The sequence below is a fragment of the Nyctibius grandis genome, chromosome 2 (genome assembly GCF_013368605.1).
Source record: "Nyctibius grandis isolate bNycGra1 chromosome 2, bNycGra1.pri, whole genome shotgun sequence".
Classification (NCBI taxonomy): domain Eukaryota; kingdom Metazoa; phylum Chordata; class Aves; order Nyctibiiformes; family Nyctibiidae; genus Nyctibius; species Nyctibius grandis.
In genome coordinates, this window is record NC_090659.1 from 101,740,150 (window position 1) to 101,764,693 (window position 24,544).

General features: G+C 38.6%; 1 protein-coding gene across 3 annotated transcripts in view; it reads right to left on the minus strand.

The window, feature by feature from the left end:
• The window catches only part of PDS5B (PDS5 cohesin associated factor B), a 128,987-nt gene that overhangs the window by 75,899 nt on the left and 28,544 nt on the right, over window positions 1–24,544 (minus strand). For all 3 annotated transcript variants that reach the window (XM_068422769.1, XM_068422779.1, XM_068422760.1), the window contains exons 3-8: window positions 23,666–23,869; window positions 19,606–19,692; window positions 19,410–19,507; window positions 18,141–18,267; window positions 8,576–8,656; window positions 6,259–6,399 (exon numbers count right to left, since the gene is read on the minus strand). In XM_068422769.1, the coding sequence (XP_068278870.1) occupies window positions 6,259–6,399; window positions 8,576–8,656; window positions 18,141–18,267; window positions 19,410–19,507; window positions 19,606–19,692; window positions 23,666–23,869 (738 nt within the window). The remainder of the gene's footprint in view (window positions 1–6,258; window positions 6,400–8,575; window positions 8,657–18,140; window positions 18,268–19,409; window positions 19,508–19,605; window positions 19,693–23,665; window positions 23,870–24,544) is intronic.

Here is a 24,544-nt window from a genome sequence, read left to right on the forward strand (position 1 = left end):
CCTTCTTAAGCAAGAAGGGGTATGTCCATCAGCATTACTGAAGTACATCTTTTAAGACAGAATGATAGTTTTTCCAACATGGCCACTATAACACCATGCACTGTATTCTATCTATGAGTCTTTATGTTAGAAACCATTTGTTCAGCAACGTGACACAGTGTATTACCAGACCTTGTTTTCCAAGTACTAAGCAGAACCAAAATGTGCCACTTACTCTATACTAGAGACGTACTTTTAAGCTCACTCTCATGCAGAAATGATCAAGAGGACAGCACCAAAATGGCATACGGGTATCTCCACTGACACCTGATAAAGGTGTTAAGTCTCTATGGCACAAGACAACCAGAGACCATCAACTCAGATGAGCCAGACTCAAGAAAAAGAGTCCAGTAGACTTGATACCACAGCATGTCCACAAACAGCACCACACTTCCGCATCTTCCCAGAGAAATGTGCACCAGCTCTGCAGCATGCCCTTAAAATTCCTCAAAAGCCATCTACATGTCTAGGCAATTCAGCCCACTTTTCCCCTTATCCAAAAGGCCACAAGTTATCTAAAGATGATCTGTCACCAGAAGACTTACACAACAACTCTGTCCACTCCATCCAAAGATGTTACTGGCTGATAATGCCTTCTGGTGGTAGCATCAGCCCACTAAGCTCCAGAAATGAATGATGTTAAGATAAGAGCAAGGTGGCTGGTGCGACACTTAAGTCTTTGGAACCCACTGTCCTTGGGAAAAAGTATAGTGAAAAAACTCCCAGCAGTGACAAACACAAGAAAACGGAGGAATCATAGGAGGAATGCATGCACAGAACCAAAGATGCAGGCAGAAATATTTTTCCATCAGCATCTTTTTATATTCAGCTCAGTATTTCAAGTTGCTCCACAGGACATCATGGTGGTGGTGTACATCTCAGTTTCAGCAATGTTGTTACAAATTAACTAATGTGAACGAGATTTTTGCTTTGGGTGGAGGAAGCATAGCTGAAAAGACTCCCCTCAGTGTAAACAGACTCATCCAATTCACCAAATAACATTCGTCACTAATCACGTGGCTCCAGGACCATAACATCTGTCTGCTTGATGCATCTCAAGTAAAAAGGAAGGAAGATAGAACTGAACTGTATTTCTCTTTAAGTGCTCAGTAACAGGGAGCAAAATATATATACCATTAGAACATACAAATGGGGTTTCTCAAGGACAATCCTTCAAGTTCTTTAACCACATTATCATTCTTCCAGGAATTCCTGTCTTCTCTTGTTTGGCTAATAATTTCCCATTTTGTTGCCAAATGACATCCAAATGAAGATTTTTTTTTCAGGTTGTCAGTAATCAAGTTCTATACAATTTGCCTTTCAAAATCCCATGTCACATCATTCTTTTCTTATATGGAGGCCTAATTCTTATATTTCCCAATTTATTTTGAAGTCCTGTGCCTTATATTGAGTTGACCTTCATTGTTCTTCAGTCTTTGCATGACAGGACCAGTAAAAAAAAAACATTAAAAATTGTTTAACATCTGTATTAAAGTAACCATTTATTATTCTCTACTGGGAGAAAGACTTTTTAGACAATGTTGAAAGAATTTTAAAATAACAGCTCTTGGATAAAAATGGCTCAAACTACAGCAAAACATAAGAAAGTGCTGTAAGAAAGTGATTTCCTTCTTTTAAATTAAGTTGCATTGAAATGATAAAAAATACTGGATTATGTTTAAATTCATGCAGAACTTGCCAAGTTTGCACCTGAAAATATTTTTTTAAAGCATCAGCTTTAAAGTGAGCCTGCTTGGTGCCTTGCTCAGAGGAACTCTACCATGAGCCTACTCCCATCTGGCCAGATTTTTTTTTTTTTACTCACTGCTTTTGAAGCCAATTATAAAGAAAATGCACATTTTCAAAAACACAGAAAGCAACTACTCAATGTATCGTTGAAAAGCACAGATCATATGTCCACTTCCATGTGTTCAATGCATGTAAGATGAGATCATTCTGACACATCTTCACTCCTCAAAACTGACAACTCAACAGTTGAGGCAGCCACAGCTTTCCTTCAACATTATCTGCTTTAAGAGTAATACAAACCTCTAGCAGCAAAGCAGTTACGTCATAGAATCATAAAATTGTTTGGGTTGGAAGGGACATTAAAGCCCATCTAGTTCCAACTCCCCTGCCACGGGCAGGGACACCTTTCCACTAGACCAGGTTGCTCAAAGCCCCATCCCAGAAGGGGGCATCCACAGCTTCTCTGGACAACCTGTGCCAGTGTCTCACCACCCTCACAGTAAAGAGTTTCTTCCTAATATCTCATCTACATCTACTCTTTCAGTTTAAAACCATTCCCCCTCGTCCTATCACTACATGCCCTTGTAAAAAGTCCCTCTCCCGCTTTCCTGTAGGCCCCCTTCAGGTACTGGAAGGCTGCTAGAAGGTCTCCCTGGAGCCTTCTCTTCTCCAGGCTGAAGAGCCCCAACTCCCAGCCTCTCTTCACAGGAGAGGTGCTCCAGCCCTCTGATCATCTTCGTGGCCCTCCTCTGGACCCGCTCCAACAGGTCTGTGTCCTTCTTATGTTGGGGGCCTCAGAGCTGAACACAGTACTCCAGGTGGGGTTTCACGAGATGAGATCTTGAAATACATTAGCTGTCCCCCTAGCTCATAAGCATTATTTGAGTATTTGCCCCTAGTATTTGGCTTCTGTTATCACATCTGTATATTCAAGAGCCGTATCAATCTCACAGAACAAAAACTGGACATCCCTGTAAAATTATGCATTTGGTCTAAATATACTCCACAAACTTCTACTTAAAATACCTAGTAGCGTCCACAGTGAGTGAGCTCAAAAGGCAAGGCTCTTAAGCTATGGGTATGGATAAAGATGCAATACAATGTATCAAATCCAGAAAAGCCAAAGCCATCTAGGCAAGCTCTGAATGATGCGCAGAACTCACTGAAGTTCGTGGTTACTGTACCATTAACTTTAATTGACCTTTATTCAAAAAGACACCTCCCCACTCCCATATTTCAATAGGTACTGCCAAGCATATTTTTCTCCTTTACCACCCACCTGATCCAAGGCTTTGTCAAGCTAACAGGGATACTGCTATCCAGTTTCTTTTCATTCAAAGCAGCAAAACATTAGCTGCTTTCCACCGTAAGCACTCTGAGTTCCATTGAAATCGCACTCTCTTCTCAAACACACTAACATGCTATTTACTTGGACTTGAATTAAAATTGCTTGACACTAGCTGCTGCTGTTTAGAATAAAGCCATAGCTATTGTTGGAGTGGAAAGCATTTAACCATCACTACCAGGTCTGCATAAAGAACGAACCTGTGCTGATCTCAGAAAAATCATAGGTTGACCATATTTCACGAATATTTCAGAACGGTCATCTTCAAAATACCCTTTTAACCACAGAAAGATCTTACAGACTTACCAACTCATTTAGAACCACAGAATGGTTTGGGTTGGAAGGAAGCTTTAAAGATCGTCTAGTCCAATCCCCCTGCCACCGGCAAGAACATCTTTCACTAGACCAGGTTGCTCAAAGTCCCATCCAACCTGACCTTGAACACTTCCAGGGATGAGGCATGCACAACTTCCCTTGGCAACCTGTTTCAGTGTCTCAGGATCTAAATCAGAATTATCCTACTTCAAACAAAGGGGTTTTTTTCTGTAAAAGATGGGTCAAACTACATTTCACAGCCAATGGGACAAAATAGGCATATATTACTTGTCCTTACAACTTAAGGCATCAAAAACACACACCTGAATCAACAAGATGACTCAAACAGAAGCCATACCATGCTCTCGGAATAGCTACAAACTGTACTTGTTCAACAAGACATCAAAGAATAAAAGGAGTAAAAATGTAACTATCAAAATGCACATCTGTTGGAAACATTGTTAAACTGAACCTTACAAAGGTCAAATGTGAAACACCTTACCCTCAAGGGTTCAGACCACAAGGAGAAAACTACAGGAAGGATCAAGGATACGAAAAGCAACAAAATACATGTTCACCATCTAAAAAAGAGTATACTAAACAAGAGAAGAGAAATGCAAACATGAAAAAAAAATGTGTCGTAAATTAAGAGGTACAAAGAAAACACGGAAATGCTTAGGGCTGAAATCACCCAGTTGAAGGAAGAGACCAGAAGTTTTTCTGGGGCAGGCGAGGGCGGCACAGAGAAAAGGCTCACAGTGTTAGACTACCAAACTTGCTGATCCCAATGACAAAACAGGATACAAAGAAGTAGTTCACATTGAAATAGTAGAATATGAGTCAATGAAGGAGCAGGAAGACATTTCAAGAACCTGCAGTTTTAAATGGACCTAAAGATGGAAAGGTTACTGCAATTATGGCTATGAAAAAAAAGGATGTGGCAGTAGTTAAGATTAAATCTCTTGAATAACAGCTTCAGCTGCAGAAAGTACTGTTTTCATTGGAGTGAGAATGATAATTGTTCACCATCTGTAAGAACAGGAATTAAAGGCTGAAAAAAGTTACTTTTAAGACACAGACAGCAAGCAGTAAATTGAACTCTACTTTCAGAAATGCGAATGGAAAGATAAAACCATTAAAAACCAACTCATCCAACAAGTGTAGTGTGCCTGCCTAGCAACATCAGTGAAAAAATAGTAGGCGTGAACAAACCACTATGATAATAAATACTGCAGTGAGAACAAGCCAAAGGTTCTACAAACCTAAAAATCTGTCCTTGATAATAAAAACACATGCAAATTTAAAAGTTGCCCACTGCACATTACCTCTCAAGTTTAGTAACAAATCACTTTCAAACTTAGTAATATAAAACTAATCAAATTCCCTACTTCCACAGAAACCCTGTGAAATGACAAACAGAACAAAAAAGGGAGTACCAGCTGTTGTAAGTGATGGAAACACTCTAAAATGAGAGAAAGTCAAAAAGAAAAATGCCTATTAAAATGGACAGCTAGCACCAGCTATCCTTCAGACATAAGTCTGAAAAACCATAAGTGGCAACGACTACAACACATATCTATAGAGTCCAACGCTCTGTTCATGCCTGTCACACACCTTCTATTCGGACAAAATTTTCAGTACATCAGTTTCCATTAACATGGAGCTTAACTTTTCCCTGCCAAAATTCACTATTCTGAACAGATGTAGTTTCTCTGAAGAGCTAGTAGGGCAAGGTACTTTTAACATATTAAAGCCCTTCACAATAAATACTACAGTAAACCAAGGAATAAAACAAGTCAGATTCTCAAGTCATCAAAAAATAAAGTTATTGATTGAAAGATCATGGAATCACAGAATAGTTTTGGTTGGAATGGACCTTTAAGATCATCAAGTCCAACCATTAACCCAACACTGCCAAGTACACCACTAAACCATGTCCCTAAGCACCACATCTACTAGTCTTTTAAATACCTCCAGGGATGGTGACTCCACCACTTCCCTGGGCAGCCTGTTCCACTGCTTGACAACCCTTTCCGTGATGAAATTTTTCCTAATATCCAATCTAAACCTCCTCTGGCGCAACTTGAGGCTGTTTCGTCTTGTCCTATCGCTTGTTACTTGGGGGAAGAGATTAACACCCTCCTCGCTACAACCTCCTTTCAGGTAGCTGTAGACAGCAATAAGGTCTCCCCTGAGCCTCCTTTTCTCTACACTAAACAATCCCAGTTCCCCCAGCCGCTCCTCATAAGACTTGTTCTCCAGACCCTTCACACCAGCTTCGTTGCCCTTTGGACTCACTACAGCACCTCAATGTCTTCCTTGTATTGAGGGGCCCAAAACTGAACACAGTACTCAAGGTGTGGCCTCACCAGTGCCGAGTACAGGGGGACGATCATTTCCCTAGTCCTGCTGGCCACGCTATTTCTGATACAACCCAGGACGCTGTTGGCCTTCTTGGCCACCTGGGCACACTGCTGGCTCATATTCAGCCAGCCACAGACCAACACCCCCAGGTCTTTTTACGCCAGGCAGCTTTCCAGAATACAAGCCAAAAAAAAAAAGAAAACACCACTCCAACCAAAACCCAAACATATGCACACGTGCACTGCAGGTTAATACATTTGAAGTTAAATTACTCTTTTTGAGGGCTTTTATGAGTTTTCCTTTAAACAATGCAGAGATTTATGTGTTTTACATGTAAGTATTAGTTTTATATGCCAAATGATTTTATGAACTTGTCAGCAAAAAAATCATATTAGTACTCAAAACACACACATTTCAAATATATAGAAAGTATAAGAAACGTTTACCTTAAGTTTGAATTCAAGCTGTGGTAGAACAGAAAGCAAGAGGTGACTGTCAATATTGTATAACTCCAGAATCAAGTCAAACACATGCTCTGACAGGTCACTAATTGACGTTTTACCAAGCATGAGGACCTGATTGAAGAACTGGAAAATAAAATAGAGTATACAACAATAATTAGAGTATATATTCACTTTTCTAAATCCTATGCTTGTCTACCATTAAATCTACCTTTTAATCTTACAACATTTATTTCACCACTACTGAAAAAAAAAAAAAACACAACGGTGCGAGGTGCACACGGTCCGAGATTCTGTAGTAGAAATCTTAAAATATCATTGTTTTGTATTCAATATTACACATAAAGGAAAACACATAAAAAGTGATGTTTACTTTACCACAGCAAGCCTACAAATAATTTAAGAAACAACTTTAGAGCAGTTCCAGTGCATCAGAACTTTTTATAATGTGACTATATTTAGAGTTATTTCACTATTGAGAACAATCACTTTAAAAGCATTCTAACATTTAGTCAAAATAAGGGTGAAACAACTGGCTAATTACTACACTATGCAGTTGACAGGTTAAGGAGTTGTAAGTAAACGCATAGGAATTAACAACTGACTGTTCCAGAATTTATATTTACAAGCAGCATAATGCAGATGTAAAGTAATTGTTCTTTCTTGGCAAACTTGACAGGTTTGAGGGAAACTTCATACTTCTCATTAAAGAAAATATTTTCTAATATCAAATATTAATGCCATACTACTTTCAACTATATCCTCTCACAATATACGGGTAAGAAGTAACTAAATAGGAGTATACTACCCACTACTTGTAAGGGGGGGGTGTAGTTTGGAAAATTTTTCTTCTCTTTGGGTTAAAACAATACACAAGTGCAACTAAACAAATTAATACTATTTTCATCTGCCACTAAGGCAACAGAATACACTTAACTGGCACTTCAGTTTCCTATTCCCAAACTTGGGACAGATGAACATCACAACCCTCTGTACCTGACAAGGTTAATCATATCAGTAAAGAAACTAAAAATATGAAAACTACCACTTTTTAAGGTTATAAAGTGAACCCCAACAACTCATGCAATAGAAAAAGTCAACCGTTTCTAGTAATAATGACTAGAAAACAACAGATAAGTGCATTTCATTACAAGTTAAAGACTCCGTACTGACTTGCAGAAAAGTTTTCCTTTTCTGGATACAGAGTTGCCTAGAATGTATATATTCCTGGTTGGGCAATAACTTCTACTGTGTCTTTAATACATTTTAAGAAAGAAAGTAACTTTCAAAACAAAAGAAACCAGACACCAAGAACAGAAGACTGCATGTACATATTTTCCATAAGAGGAAGATTCTTATTGTACAGACTTCCTTAAAACCCACAAAACCTTACCCAGCTTGTAATCCAACCTTACAGATGAACATTAAAAACACGTTCCTATGTAGCAATACCTTCCCAAACAGCAGGTTTGACTAACAGGTTTGGATTATGAGTTTTCACTAAATATTTTTTAAAAACCTTCGAAGGTACCCACTTTCCAAGTACCACAAGTGTTACAAGTCTGAAAGCAACAAAAAACATTGAACATTTTCTATTGTTTTCAAGCTCTTGAGGTTTTCGATAGCTGCCATGAGACCTGCTAAATCCTTACCTACTTGGTAAAAAAAGTATAATTTTTTTTTTTCTATTGTGCAACTTAATTTAGAGCATACTCCTGTCTGATCTTTACTTCCTCTCATCCCTCTTCTCTTGCAACGTGTATGATGTCTACACTCAACTTGGCTACAACCCTCAATCTACTCGCTGGTGTTCTTCCTTACTATCTATTCCTAGATTCTGTTTCCTCTTCTTTTCCTGTGACAATGGCATTAAAATTCTGCTTTATCTTCACTTCTCCTTGCTACTAAATAGTCTCATCTCCTCACTAGAAAAAGAATTTTGCAACAGGAACAATGTTTTTATATATTTTTATCAGAACAATACATATAAGTACATTTGGTCTTCCAGTCACATTAAGGATTGAAGTGCAAGGTCTCCCAAGACAGCAGAAAGTAAACTATTCATTGCATTTCAGAAAACACAATTGTTATGGGCTTAGTAGTTTCTACATGGCAAAGAATTAGACTCAAATGGACAGGTTACACAGTGCTTCATTAATATAACAATTCTCTCAAAGAACAATTGAGAGTTTATAAAAAGTTCTTTTAAGCCCTATGTGAACACATGCAATTCATTCTTTCTATAATACACCTCAGTCAAAAAATGTATTGATTTCCATATTTGTTTGCAGTCTTCACTTACATTAGTAATGTACGGTTCAATTGCTTGCGCTGTCCTCTTTAGTAAAGCCTTTGCCAAATCATAGGCTTGCTTGTTTAAATTCTGGGGGAAAATAAAAAGAAACAGAAAAAAATTTAAGCACATGCATTAATCTTAAAAATAAATACGAAAATTTAAAGCTACCACATACTGGTAAACGCATTAAAGAAATAGCCTGTTCTTTTTATACTTTCAGTAGTAAAGACAATACAGAAAAAACAAACCTAGTCCAAACAGAGCTTCGTAGTCTCCACTGATATAACTGAGAAAACTCTTTCCTGGCAAATCGGGGCTTACTTTTCAGTTACCCATCTAAGCCTGACACTCAGTGACGTCCGTTCCTGCATTTTACTGCTGCTCCTTATCAGCTTCCCCAAAAAACAGGAAAGCAACTTCGAGGCATTTACAGCCAGCACAGAAGCAAGACTCCGAATAGGAGTGTGGTAGAAAGTACAATCCTGTCCTTGCATCAAGCAGCCACCTGTGAACCACCATCACAGTCTCTCCATAGTGTCTCCCAAAGATACTCTCAGTCTGTTTGACTGAGACAGCAAAGAAAAAAAAAAATACCCAGAATTTTAGTCCATGAGCAAAAAGGGTGAAGAATACAAACCAACGAAACTCTACTATAAAAAATAATTTAAAAACCACCACCCACAACATTCCTATACCTCCATTTGTCTAATTGGGTTACTGCTCTATCATTGTTTCCTTCCTTTCCCAGCATGCATTCTCCACCCTCTAGCTGCTATGTCCTTTCTTCAATTTCTAGATCACAATTTTTCAAAAATTCTCAGAAGAAAATGCAACTCAGCCCTTATGACACCCACTGCAGACTTGATTAACACATAGAAGAATGAAGGAAAAATCTTCAATATCAAAAAATACATAGTCTTTTAATAGGCAAAGTCTCTGTAAAAATACAGTTCCCACAAATTTGATTAGTCTTTGCAATTTAAAAATACCCAACATATTCCATTTACAAGAAAATGGTATAAAGGGGCATAAAGAAAAGCAAACACAAGATGCACTGCCACACTCAGGGTATTTCTCTGCCTGCATATGCTTGGTTCTTTGTAGCTATCTGAAAGAAAAAGATTTGCGAAGAGATGGAGAGTATTGTCTGTAATTTCAAAAACTGTGTAAAACTACAGGCTTCTAGACAGCAGTGGAAACAGTTTAACATTTCTGTTAATACAAAACAAAAGTAGTCTTTGACTTGCCTACTGATAGAATTAAGTTAGGTGACTGAAGTCAGAAGACTATGAAGATTCATGCCTGAAATATCTGTTTTACTCAGAGCCACTACAGAAGGTGAATAAAAATCCCAATTCTGGAAAGACACTTGAATGCTTACATAACATGCTAACATCCTTGTAATTTCCTCTTCCCTTATCTAATCAAGATACAAGGGTCAACACTGGCAGTCTTTTCACAAAATTGTACAGCTGTTCCGTGTCCCAGAAAAGAGAAGACTGTCCTGGCTGAACAGAGAGCTTTGGCTGGAACTTGGGAAAAAAAGGAGAGTTTATGAGCTTTGGAAGAAGGGGCAGGCCACTCAGGAGGACTATAAGGATATTGTGAGGCTATGCTTAGAAGGGCCAAAGACCAGCTAGAATTTAATCTGGCCACTGCTCTAAAAGGCAATAAAAAAATATTTCTACAAATACATTAGTCACAAGAGTAGGGCCAAGGAGAATCTCCATCCTTTATTGGATGCGGGAGGTAACATGGTGACAAAGGATGAGGAAAAGGCTGAAGTGCTTAATGCCTTCTTTGCCTCAGTCTTTAGTAGTAAGGTGAGTTGTTCTCCAGGTACCCAGCCCCCTGAGCTGGAAGACAGGGACGGGGAGCAGAATGAAGCCCTCCTAATCCATGGGGAAATGGTTAGAGACCTGCTATGCCACTTATACATGCATAAGTCTATGGGCCCAGATGGGATCCACACAAGGGTACTGAAGGAGCTGGCAGAAGTGCTCACCAAGCCACTCTCCATCATTTATCAGCAGTCCTGGCTAACCGGCGAGGTCCCATGGGACTGGAAATTAGCGAATGTGATGCCCATCTACAAGAAGGGCCAGAAGGAGGATCCAGGGAACTACAGGCCTGTCAGTCTGACCTTGGTGCCAGGGAAGATTATGGAGCAGATCATCTTGAGTGCCATCACGCGGCATGTACAGGACAACCAGGTGATCAGGCCCAGTCAGCATGGGTTTAGGAAAGAAGGTTCTGTATGCCAGATTGCTCTTTTTGGTGAATTAAAAAAAGAAAATGTGTTTCCACCTGCAGCATTTGTTTTCTGTTATTTAGCTAGAGTTGTGACTGTTCAGGAAGTAAAAGGCACAAATAACTAACAAGGAATGTATGCCATTTGCAATTCTTGCTCCGATCCTTCTTGACTTCCACAGTTCACCTCCACTGAAACAAAGAAAACAGCTTTCACCTGAGTAAGGGTGAACTCTACATCACGAGCAAGATCTGATTTACGTATAGAACAAGTCCGAACAGCATAGTGGAGTTCCAGCAGGCAGATCTGTTTTGATTCATATTAATTACAGTTTCAGCTTGTACCTTCCACACAGCAGCTCATTTTAAAAAAGCTGCTGCAATTCATCTACTCAACTAGTAATAACTGAAGTTTAAAAAATTAATTCTCACACATAGCCTTAGGAAAGGAAGTCTGAAGAAACAGAGATCTTTCATAATTAAGCCCCTAAATGCCAGGGAAAAGATCTCCCAACACCTTAGTGTTTGCCGAGATAAATGCTAAAAGTAGCTATTTGCAACCCTGCGTAATGTATTCACATTACACTTCATTCTACCCAAAGAAGCTGCAAAGAGAAAAAACAGTCTAGATCATAATTGGCTAAGGAAAATTAGCTATTTTTTTCATGCCTCACGCACTTGATCTAACTGTGCCGATAGCCAGGGCCCTCAAATGTCCAGAGGTCGAACTTTCTGAAAATAACAATGCCAAAGAAGTCTTAAAAGCAGACAAGAAAGTTTCCTTCTCCTTTTCCAGCTTCAAGATGAAAGCAGAAACACAAAAAAGCAGCACTGCCTTAGTTGAAAAGAAAACAGGAGCAACCCAGGCCATTACCAAATAGGTTCAAAGATCTTTTACAAAACGTCAGACCTATCTTTCTAATTTAATAGCCACAAAGATACTTTAAACTTTGCCTGAAGGAGAAATTTTATAAGGGTAAGACCTAATTTAACGAATTTCTTCTCTGTGTTTATCTAAGCTCTTCAATCATTATCCTCTCTTCACTCTTTCTATACATTTAGGAAAAAAATGACATGTATTTCAAGATCTTTTAATGAGTTAAAAAAGCCCTCACTGATGGGGACAATCATTTTAATGAGCATGCCTCTAAGAGCATGTAAGCACCCAGTGGGGATAAGCTTTGGAGAGTCCTGAATTAGATAGTAACTAAGCCATCAGCTGGCAACACTGTTTCAAGTAATCATTAGTAATCACTACATTTTGAAGGAAAAAGCAAAAATAAGTATTGATTGATAAGGACAAACCAAAGAACCCATGAAAAGGCAGAACACAGATCTTCTGCAAGATAATTGTGAAGTTACATTTAACATCTAAAACAGACTCATAGGATGCCACAGACAGACCTTTTCCCAAAAAAAACCCTCCAGTTTTCTTTCAGAAAATATTAATAAAGAGGAGAACTTTTTTTTTTAATGCTTAGAAGGCCTTCAGTAATAATATTTGAAGACAGATCATCATCATCAACCATAAGTTATCTCCTTTGTCTCAATTCCTACTGCGATTTTTGTGTATATATTGCTAGCATTTAAGATTTTGACACTTCTGGAAGACAGGAAGAGTTTTGCCAATTCATTTTTCGTACCTGTTGTTCTCTAGAATGTTTGACAAACTTCTACTGTAGACAGAAGAAGTGGTGGCAACCTCTCTGACAGCATGGCACAGACATTTTTGTGTATATATAGACAATGCTCTCCAGGACACTTTGTCAGAAAGCCAAAGATCAGTTGTACTGCTACAATGGGGTTGGCAGTGATGGAAATGCATATGGCACTGTTTTTTTTTTTCCAGTTACTTTTTCCAGTTGCCTCTCAATATCCAATTTAACACAGCTCAAAGAAATTGAGTAAAATAATTTGTACTCATCCTTTAAAAGAAAAAAAAAAAAAAAACACAACAGAAAATAAACGCACATCCTTTACTTTTTCTTCAAAAAGGATGACCATCTAGCATCAATCCAGTCCTTAATTTTATACCTTTAGGAGTAAAATCAAATGTTAAATCTGTATCTAGGGCAAATATCCTTAAAAACCATATATTAACATATTATTTTCTTGGCATTTGAAAGGGGTCTTCAATTTTATTCTTATTATCAGTGGCACAGCTGCAGAATTTTTATTCAAGAGCACTTGAAAAAACAGCTTTAACAGATTCTCTAGTTCTACTGGGGGAGGGAAACAGGTTTTTAAGGATGGCTGACAAAGAAAAAGCTCAGCCGAAGTGATGCCAAGGTAGATAACACTAATTATTAAGCAAGTTCGTAGTAGACACAGTTAGGAATTGTCAATATCACTTTTTTGAAAAGATAAGCATGTAAAGCATGCGGAATGTGCAATGTGGGATTCCATGTAGTACTCCCAAGGCTGAAAATTGAACACTCTGGCAAACACTCAAGGAAATAAAAGTACAATATGCCTTCTAACACACTGCACAAACAAAATGGTTTACAGGTGCTGCCATAAAGGTTTTATAATCTAAAAAGGCAATAAAAAGGGAAAGGAAAACTATTAATTTTTCTTGATTTTTCACATTGACTACCTCTCCCTTGCTTCTGGTCTTTCCTGGCTTTAGTTCACTATTTATTTATTTATTTCCCTCTTAATAGAACCCTATCAAAAGTAGTGTTCATAAAAAAGAAAAGAGAAACCACAGAACGAAAAAAAAATAATTAAACATCAAAAAAATTAAAGAGTTGAGCACACGGTCAGACAAGTTAAGCTTACTGTTTTATTGAATTATCTGATACCTGCTGTACTACTCAAGTAAGTCTGCGCATACTTTAACATACCCGTTTTGTGATATTAGCATCGGCTAATTTCATTCAGGTTTACATCAATATGGCTTTTATTCTGGCCAAGTGAGATGGATGACAAACTCAAGTGAGCCAGAGCGGCTTAGACTACTTCAGTGACTACTAATTGTGGTAGACAGACGTTTGACAGTATGGCATGTCCCCAGTATACGCTCCTTATGCCTGAGTTTTTTCAACCGTCCTGCTAGCACCATTGCTTATTAGACTTACTACTCAGGACTATGGACCATATCCGGCATTCCTCTTAGGAAAAATATTGACCTTGATTTTAAGAGGTAACATCACTGAATTAACCTTTGGTAAATTGGTCCTCTAGACTCTACAAAACTTAAAGATATTAATACAATTTTCTCATCAATCTGTCTAATGTTGAATTTCAGCCACTGGACCTTAGCAGCCGGGATCTAAAACTAAAGGAGCTATTTGAACCTTCTGTTCCCAACACACACAGACTGCTCTTTTGATAAATTATACAGATTAAGCTCCTCAGGTCTTCAATCTAGTGTTACTCAATACAACTGTTTATACACTAAAAGTCATACTAGCTCTATCACTATTTTCTAGAACATAGTCATTCAGTTCACAAGGGCACTCCACATTCTCTTACGCGCACAACCTTCCTTCGGCTGTATTAAAGATACACCGCTTGCCTGTGCCACATGCTACAAGCATAGTTCCATCTACAACAATCTGTCAGTCTGATCATTTTCAAACCTCAGCTAGTAACAAATCTATGCTCCTTCTACTCCATCAAAAATATTCTTTTGGTCCCCAGGGAATCTGGCTGGATAAGGATTCCCTACTCACCATTACATCAACACTTGCCGTTATGCCATTTTTGGCAGCCAGTCAGATTTTTCAGTTTCCCTTTCCCACAGCCTGTACAGTTTAATGGCTAGGTCAGCTAAGATGGTTGTCCTCAGGAGACTCAGCCCCCAGAGCCTGAAGTTAGGGACGGGGGGCTGTGTGAACCTCCCGTAATCCAGGAGGAGACGGTTAGTGACCTGCTGTGCCAGTTGGACACCCACAAGGCTATGGGCCCGGATGGGATTCACCCCAGAGTAATGAAGGAACTGGCAAATGAACTTGCCAAACCACTCTCTATTATCTACCGGCAGTCCTGGTCAACTGGAGAAGTTCCAGCTGACGGGAAATTAGCAAATGTAACGCCCATCTACAAGAAGGGTCGGAAGGATGATCCAGGGAACTATAGGCCTGTCAGCCTGACCTCGGTGCCAGGCAAGCTGATGGAACAGATCATCCTGAGTGCCATTACATGGCACATGCAGGACAATCGGGACATAGGGGCCAGCCAATATGGATTCATGAAAGGCAGGTCCTACTAGACCAACCTGATCTCCTTCTATGACAAAGTGACCCGCTTAGTAGATGAGGGCAGGGCTGTGGATGTAGTCTATCTAGACTTCAGTAAGGCATTCGACACTGTCTCCCACAGCATCCTCCTAGACAAACTGGCTGCCCGGGGCTTGGATGGGTCGACTCTTAAATGGGTTAAAAACTGGCTGGATGGCCGAGCCCAGAGAGTGGTGGAGAATGGGGCAAAGTCCAGCTGGCGGCCGGTCACTAGCGGTGTTCCCCAGGGCTCAGTTCTGGGGCCAGTGCTGTTCAATATCTTTATAGATGATCTAGACGTAGGGATTGAGTGCACCCTCAGCAAATTTGCAGATGACACCAAGCTGGGTGGCAGTGTCGATCTGCTGGAGGCTAGGAAGGCCCTACAGAGGGATCTGGACAGGTTAGATAGATGGGCCGCGACCAACGGCATGAGGTTCAACAAGAACAAGTGCCGGGTCTTACACTTCGGTCACAACAACCCCATGCAGCGCTACAGGCTGGGGGAAGAGTGGTTAGAAAGTGGCCCGGTGGAAAGAGACCTGGGGGTGCTGATGGACAGACGGCTAAACATGAGCCAGCAGTGTGCCCAGGTGGCCAAGAAGGCCAATGGCATCCTGGCCTCTATTAGGAATAGTGTAGCCAGCCGGTCTAGGGAAGTGATCGTCCCTCTTTACTCAGCACTCGTGAGGCCGCACCTTGAATACTGTGTCCAGTTCTGGGCCCCGCACTTCAAGAAAGATGTTGAGGTGTTGGAGCGAGTCCAAAGGAGGGCGACCAAGCTGGTGAAGGGTCTGGAGGGTCTGACCTACGAGGAACGGCTGAGGGAGCTGGGGTTGTTTAGCCTGGAGAAGAGGAGGCTCAGAGGTGACCTTATTGCAGTCTACAACTACCTGAAGGGAGGTTGTAGTGAAGTGGGAGTTGGCCTCTTCTCCCGGGCAACTAGCTATAGGACAAGAGGACACAGCCTCAAGCTTCGCCAGGGGAGGTTCAGGTTGGACATTAGGAAGAATTTCTTTTCAGAAAGGGTCATTAGACATTGGAATGGGCTGCCCAGGGAGGTGGTGGAGTCACCATCTCTGGATGTGTTTAAGAAAAGACTGGACATGGCACTTACTGCCATGGTCTAGTTGACATGGTGGTGTCAGGGCAATGGTTGGACTCGATGATCCCTGAGGTCTCTTCCAACCTGATTGATTCTGTGACATAGTTCTTCTTTATGGTGGACTTCACACTTAACCCCCTTGTAGCGCTGTGCTCAATGGGCACAAGCAGAAATAGTCTCACTCTGAACTCATTACACTTTTCAAACATGACATTAGTAGCCACAGAAAGCAGTTAGGTGACTATGTAAGCTCCAAAATTTTAAATAAACGCTGTATGAAGATATTGAGATGAAACAGAAAAATATTACAGGCTTCTTTTCATTACTATGAAAAAGGATAAAAAATAAAACAAAAGTAAAAGTACTCAGAATATGGTCTAAAGTTATGAAACTATTTCAGTTAGAAAGCAACACAAACTAGCATCCTATCCAAAGAACCAGTTTGATTAAAACAGAGGAAGAAGAAAATGCCAAACCCCAAATATCTTATCCTATTAAAATGTTCAGTCAGTAACTTTAAATCTACTATATAACAGAACTGTTTAAATGCTATAGCCAATCTAAGAGGATATAAATTCTTCAATTCAAAAATCAGTTTATTAAACAGGAATCATAAAAACAGTAGTCAAATCAAGTTGAACAGAGGTGACACAATGAAACAACAGATGCTTAACAACTGAGAAAATACAAACTAAAGTATTTTGCATAGTCTTGCTTTCGTTTCTTCTATTCCACACCTTTACTTTGTAAATCTGAGTTTTAGCCACCCAAATTTCAGCCTGGTCCTGTCACAGAAGCACTAGACTCCGTGAAGGACACAGCTAAAACATTTCCAGTGGAAAAAAAAAAAAAGTGACTGATGTATACTAAGTATTTAGTCTTTCACTGTCAATAGAAAAATAATTTATGTGCTATTTACTGAAATTGATGGCTTGTGGTAAGGCATACAATGTTGCACACTCGTTATATTCTTCAGAGAGCACCTCATGAAAAGTCCACCCAGTTTCTTCAGGTACACCATTTAAAAAAAAAAAAAAAAAAAAAGGAGAGAAAAAAAAAAGGCATTCTGAAGCTGCAAAAACCTCTCAGTTAACACCCACTTAATCTTACTGTAGTTTCTAAAAAGTAAAGTTAGCCCTTTCCTGAACACACTTTAAAAAAAAAAATGCAAGCTTCCAGTACTGTCCAAAATCCAGCTAAGTAAATGCTTCCTAGATAATTTCCCAGAATCTTTTTTTCTCACATAGAAGTTACAAGTCATCTTCTACACTGTAGCCCAAGAGATTCCAGCAGGACCCATCTGGTTTTCTAAACAAAAAAAAAAAGTCAGACTTCCTTGCTTTTTAAGCATTTAAGTGTCACAACATGCAAAGTTTTAAGTTTTTCCTCAGTTCATCTGTAGGACACTTTTTTTTTTTTTGATAAAACATTATTCATTAAGGAAACACAGCCATCACTTGGGCTCTTCAGGAACCACCATTTGCAAACAGTTAGTTCTATGGCTGCGTCAAAAACACACCAATGTGCTTTCAATAACACCAACTCAACATTTCTGAAATACAACAGAGCCAACTACAATCAGCACTCATAACAACTTTTCCCCTCCTACTTAGGGCAGCTCATCAGTTTGAACTGTTGATACAGCAGTACACTAATTAAAAACTTTCCAAAGGATATACATATCTTTTATATTAAGTTCCACTGGTATTGACCACATACAAAAAAACCTGTGTGTAAAGTCATATGACACTAAAGCTTTTAGATTATTATGACCACTGACACTTTGGTTTGTTTATGGCAAGTGAATAAAAGCAATGAAACACTACTGAATTTTCTGGCTATTAAAAATGATTTGTTTGCTAAAAAAAAAAAAATCCAAGTAATAGGAACACGTTTGCTACAGCTATTCTTTCGACGAAATCTAAACATCTGAATACATACATGCAATAAATCACAATTACAAAAAAAAAATTAAGCCACTATTAAGTCTTACCTTATGTGCTGGCACCAGATTAACTAACACTGTATCCAGAAGTTCCTGCGACACAGTATCTCCCTCACAAATGATAGAGCTCATTAGATCAACCATGTGCATGTGTACTTTTTGGTTATGACCATTGCTGAAATTAAAAACAAGAATTCTTAGTGTACTATTCATACAAAGTACAACTTGCATTCAGAGTACTCCCTATGGTGATGCCAAACAACAAAGAATAAAATAATCAAATCACAAGTTTTCTTAGAAGTCAAAACACTTAAGTTTCTCAGCTGCATATACTTCTTTCCAAAATGTTCTTGAATCTCATGCTTTCTTCATTTACCACTGTAGTAAAAGAGCAAGAGGACTGTATCTGTTCCTACCATGAAAAGACAGTGTATTAGAACATCCCTCCCCTCTACTTCACGCTGGTGAGACTTCATCTGGAGTGCTGTGTCCAGTTCTGGGCTTCCCAGCATAAGACAGACATGGGCATCCTGGAGTCAGTCCAACAAAGGGCCACAAAGATGATTAAGGGAGTGGAGCAGCTCTCATACAACGAGAGGCTGAGAGAGATGACACCTTTTTTTAGTCTTGAGAAGAGGTGGCTTAGGGAGGAACTTATCATTATGTTTAAGTACCTGATGTTGGGAGTAAAAAAGACAGGGCCAGACTCTTCTTAGTGGTGTCCAGTGACAGGACAAGAGGGGATGGGCACAAGGTGAAATACAGGACATACCGTTTAAACATAAGAAAGAGTAACTTTTTAAATGTAAGGGTGATTGAGGACTGGAAGGTTGCCCAGAGAGGCCATGGAGTCTCAGTCCTTGGAGATGTTCAAAATCCAGATGGCTACAGTCCTGGGCAATCTGCTCTAGCTGACCCTGGTTTAAGCAAGGGGAGCACACTAGAAGATCTCTAGCAGTACCCTCCAGTGTCCACTATTTTCTGACTCATGTTTTTACAGCAATAACCCTCCAAATTGCTTAGAATTGCATATTGCACCATTCCCTTTCAGTTTCAAGAACAGAATAAAATAAATGCAGTAAAAGACAACCAAAGTAAGTTTCTTAGAAAAAAAAGATTATATGAAGCATGTCTTGTTTAATTAAAACAGGCAAAACCTACAGCTTGTTATATTTATACTGCTACCTTTAATTAAACTGAATTACAACACTAAGTTCGTTAATGCTTGAAGTCACACAATAGACTGAACACCTACGTTAGAAACATCTGACCTCAACCATGCAATAATGTATTATAATTGGGGGTGACAATACTTACTTTATTACTGAAAACAGCGTTCTGTACAACTGTGTAAAAATCTCATTGCTGTCTTCTAATTCAAAGCATATGTTATAAGACTTGACCCAAGCAATATTCTGTGTTGAACAGGAAAAAGTAAAAGCAGTAGTTAATACAAAAGTTAAGTTGAAAAATTACATTTAACAGTTATTCTGAAATATGTTATGAAACTTACCTCAAGCAAATAAAAATATCGATTAAACTGGGGGCTTTTTGTATCTTCTAAACCCTTAAGTTGTCTTGTTATGAACATAAATATATCCTGAAAAGGAAGAAGTTATTTAATCAATGGCAAAAAAACTTTCAAAATTAAAATAATCACCTTTTTATATTACTAGTATTATTAATCACTACAAAATATGCAGCAATGACAGACACACTGTTTCACTGTCCAAAAGAAGATGATCTACAAAACAACACAGAGAATGTCAAGGAGTAATTTTTAAATGTTTCATGTTTCTTTCAAGGGTTGAGAAAGTAACCTTTTTCTAAGGAAGCAAAAGTTTTTCTTCCCCAAAGAAAAACACTCAACTTGACAAACAGAGTTGCAACTGGATGACATGCTGCAAAAGTCAAAAGATTATTCAGAAGGACAATGAATTCTACATTTTTACTTTATATTGCGATAGGCTTCAACAGAAGGGGAAAAAAAGCACTAGGCAACTGCAGCTTTCCTAGGAGTAGTATTATATGTTTACACCGTATTGTTTGTGCATTTCTCGATCATCATGCTACTGACACAGATCACGTCTTTTGCAAAAACCAATAAACCAAGTTTCTCCTGCTTCCTTTATCAACCTTCAGCACCAGTAGACTTCTTTAGAAAAAGACTCACACAGAATAAATTCAAGCAGGTTATAAGGAACAGTCAATTATGAACAGAATGGAAACACACATTCAGATAACTAACAGCTGGAAATTCATAACTACTATACTAAATCAAAAGATTCAGAAGTACATATCACCACAGTGTTCACAATCTGAACTGTATCTATAATATTTTATAGAATCATAGAATCGTTTTTGTTGGAAAGGACCTTTAAGATCATCAAGTCCAACCATTAACCTAGCACTGCCAAGTCCACCACTAAACCATGTCCCTAAGCACCACATCTACTAGTCTTTTAAATACCTCCAGGGATGGTGACTCCACCACTTCCCTGGGCAGCCTCTTCCAATGCTTGACAACCCTTTTGGTGAAGAAATTTTTCCTGATATCCAATCTAAACCTCCCCTAGCACAACTTGAGGTCGTTTCCTCTCATCCTATCACTTGTTACTTGGGAGAAGAGACCGACACCCGCCTCTCTACAACCTCCTTATCTAACAATGTAGGTATAAATCAAGAATTCCAAAAGGTATAAAGTTGCCATAATAAATACAAGAAAGCCTTACAGTTAACCCTGAAAAAACTATCCTAGAAATAGTCTAGAAGGCTTTTCTATAACATTTTCAAAGAACCATTTCCCCTCACCTCCGCCAAGAATGAGATGGACAAAAGATGAGAATGCAGTTCCTTTTTTCTAATGCTACAACCACAAAATCCAGCCTTAATCATTAAGCCAAGTATTTACAGTGGTTGTAGGTAAAAACAAGAATTAGACTAAACGTGACATCATCACCTCTTGGCAAAAAAGCACAGCAAGCACATTGTTCAGAGATACAGCTACATTAATGTTTCAATTTGGATCAAGATTATGCCTTTGAAGTGTTAAGTAAGGATGATCAGAAGAATCACTGTTTGGTTCACACTTCAGATCAGTTACAGAGCACACGAACTATTCTTTAGTTGAAATTAAACTAGAATACACAGTTCAAAGGACACATCTAATGGACTCCAACCACTAAAGAGCATTCAGTCCACAGGTAAAAGCCAGTCTGAAGAATTCCCCATTAAAAACTAGTGCCTGAACCACTAGTAGGCCAGCAGCCAATCCAAAATGAGTGCCATCATCTGAAAAACTGGTACACCAGAAGGTGTTCTGAAATATAGAAGACAGAGGGAGTCTCAGTGAAGGATAAGATTCAATTAAAGAAGAAAGGAAGTATCCAAGAGAATGACCAATGCCAAGTATAAAAACTACTTCAGCTCAGAACTCACGCGCTAGGTATAATTACTCTGTTAAACTTTACTTGTCCAGATGAATCTCAAGCAGTTCATTCAAAGTATCTTTACTTTTTATCCTGCAGCTAGGTATGCAACACTTATTTACTGAATGTGATTCAAAGACTCTCGAGACCAAAACAAATTTTCCTAATTTTTATGAAGTACACATCACTGTATTGTATATGAATACATATATTAATGACTAGCATACAAGTACAATGTCTAGCATCTGAATGCTTCGCAAATAATAACGGCATTTGAAAAAGTAATAACTTACTCCTATTTTTATTTATTCTTTCCTATTCATGTTTTAAAGGAAGCAAGACACACTAAACTCAAAAGTACACACTAATTTTTAGTATCTAGTGTAATACGACCTAAAGTTTTTCCCTTTTTTTCAGCATACAGAATATACTATTTGAACATCCATTTATAAACACAAAACACAGGATAAAATAAACTTTTTTTGCAATTTCTTAGCTGCAGCCCTTTCATAAGTGGACAATATGGTTTCACATTAGACTCCATAAAGCAAGCTTACATTAGAACCCAGACTCTAAAAAAAGTGCTTATACTTCAACTTTAGGAAGAACATTGAATGTTTCTTTGTGGATTGTTGTCTTGATACCGATTAACCACATAATGGCTTCAGTAAGCATCAGAGCCACGGCTTTCACCACAGAACACATTCAGATAGTTGAAGTTCTGCTACCATATATGCCCTTAAACATCTCCATTTCAGCCAAGTCAGGCAGACAGTACATTTGTCCAAGCGGTTTTCTTTGACACATACCAGTGAATAAAACATCTTCCTCCCAAGTAAATTAGATTTGGGCTCTAGGCTTTCCTCAGACTGAGGATTACTTAAGTTAGAAGTTTCCAGATCCCAGAAGAGCAATCCTGCTCCAGTTGTGCTTTTAGCCTATTTGTGGCATTTTCCATCCCTGTTGTCAAAGCTCTTTCAACACCCAGCGAGGAATGTAAGATTTATACTGAGGATACACATAGGACAGGGAAACCTCAAATTCCGATCCTTTTCTCACTATCTCACTTGCATGAAGATGGTGTAATCAATAAGTAAGGTAACTAGTGTGTAATCAGAGGTACAACAATTCAGAACTAAGAAAATACAGCTAACAGAAATCCCTAGGTATCTCTCCAATATGTCTGGTAACAAAGGATGTACTACAGCTGAAACTGTACTGTTTGCCCTACTTATGAAACACTTCTGGTGCAACCACTAGATCAGAAATCGACTGATTTCTTCCAGGGTAACAGATATACCTTCCACCACAATCACCTTTTTATCCTGGTGCGGGGGGAAAAAAAAAAAACCAAAAAAAAACCCAACCAACAAAAGAGCCCACACACACTCTTAAATCAGGGAAACAAAATGTACGCCTTTTCAGTGTTATTTTCCCCTGATACGTTTTCTATTAAGACTCAGTTCATCACTCTAGATGCAGACTGTGTAAGGGAAGTAGTTTAATTTTGTGAGTTGGAAAGAAAGTTAGATTTCTATTTTAAAAAAGTAAAAAAGAAAAACTTAAACTAAAATGATTTTTTTCTGAAACAAACGGGGCAGATCTGTACTGCCTTTTCAAACCTAGCATTTCTCTATCAACCATCTCCATCTAGTGGGATTGGTGGTGTTTGTAATTGCAGAATTTTCCGATTCACATCAGAAAGAATTATCCTCTGTACAAAAATACTTCTTCGTTTTGATAGAGCCTTTATCTATAAAAATACAGTAACTGTCTCTTGGTAGTTTAATTGGAAACAGTAGGGGTATTTTCCCAATTGAAGGAATTAGCTATCTTGCAAAAGATTATGATAATAGCTATAAACATATCAATATTTCTAAAGTAACAGACCACTATCTGCAAATCCCAGTGGCAGTTCAATAAAATATTAATTTTCAATATAAATCCAAAACTCTACAAATTATTGTAAGTATATCACTATCTGATGAACATTGGACCTGACTGAACATACCTATCCCCGAATCAAGTGAAAACCTTGGATTGCTTAGGCTGAACCAGAAATTAAGGGAGGGGGAACTTGTAGTCAATTATACCAATCATTCAATTTAAAAACCTGGTGTGGAAAAAGAGATTAATTCAATTTACCTTTAGTTTATCCGGTGAAGTGTACGGAGCTTCAGGGGCATAAATTCTGAAAATATCAGCAAGACAACATGCTACCAACAAACGTACATCCTTATCAGGATGTTTGAGGAAGAAATCTGAAGCAAGATGCAAAGCAAGATTTAGGTAGAGTTCCTTTTCTTCTTCAGAGTCCTGGTCCATATCCATGAAAGTTTTCACAACCATCTAAAAAGAGAGACAGACATCAGCACATAAAATGAAGTACTCTGTGTAACAGGGTCCTTACTGAAAGTTCCTTTTCTGGTTTTGTGCAACTTCTATCACAAGCATTATTAGCAATGCAGTAGCACTTATTTGAGTAACCAGCGTCTTATTTGTCAGGGTACAGGAAGGACCTAGTCAAGTCCTCTATCAATTGTCCCAACACAACAGTCTCAGCAGAGTTACTGAAAGTCCAGCTGTATTACTTCACATATCTTTTTGAGAAACCGTATAATCAAGTTGTCCAACTCAAAAAAATACAACAGCATTCACTGTTACAGCTATTCACTGAAAAATTCAGAAAACAACGAAACTTCAAGCAAAATGTTTATTTCTCTCTAAAGTATTTAGGTTTACAATTTATTTTCCCTCTATTCTCTCTCAATTTCAGATTTTTCTCTACTACTGCTCTGAGGACAAGTTTATCCCCTGTGCTGCCCAGAAGCAGACCACACACTTTCAGCAGATGCATATATAAATCCAGTGCAGCCCAGCAGCATCCATGTTGTCCAACAGGACTAAAATGCCCATTAGTATTATTAGGATCCAGCAGACTAAAGTTATGGAAGAAAAAGAAACAAAGTCTGTGACACCAACTACTAAACACTCTAAATAGAACAATAGCAAGAAAAGTCATAA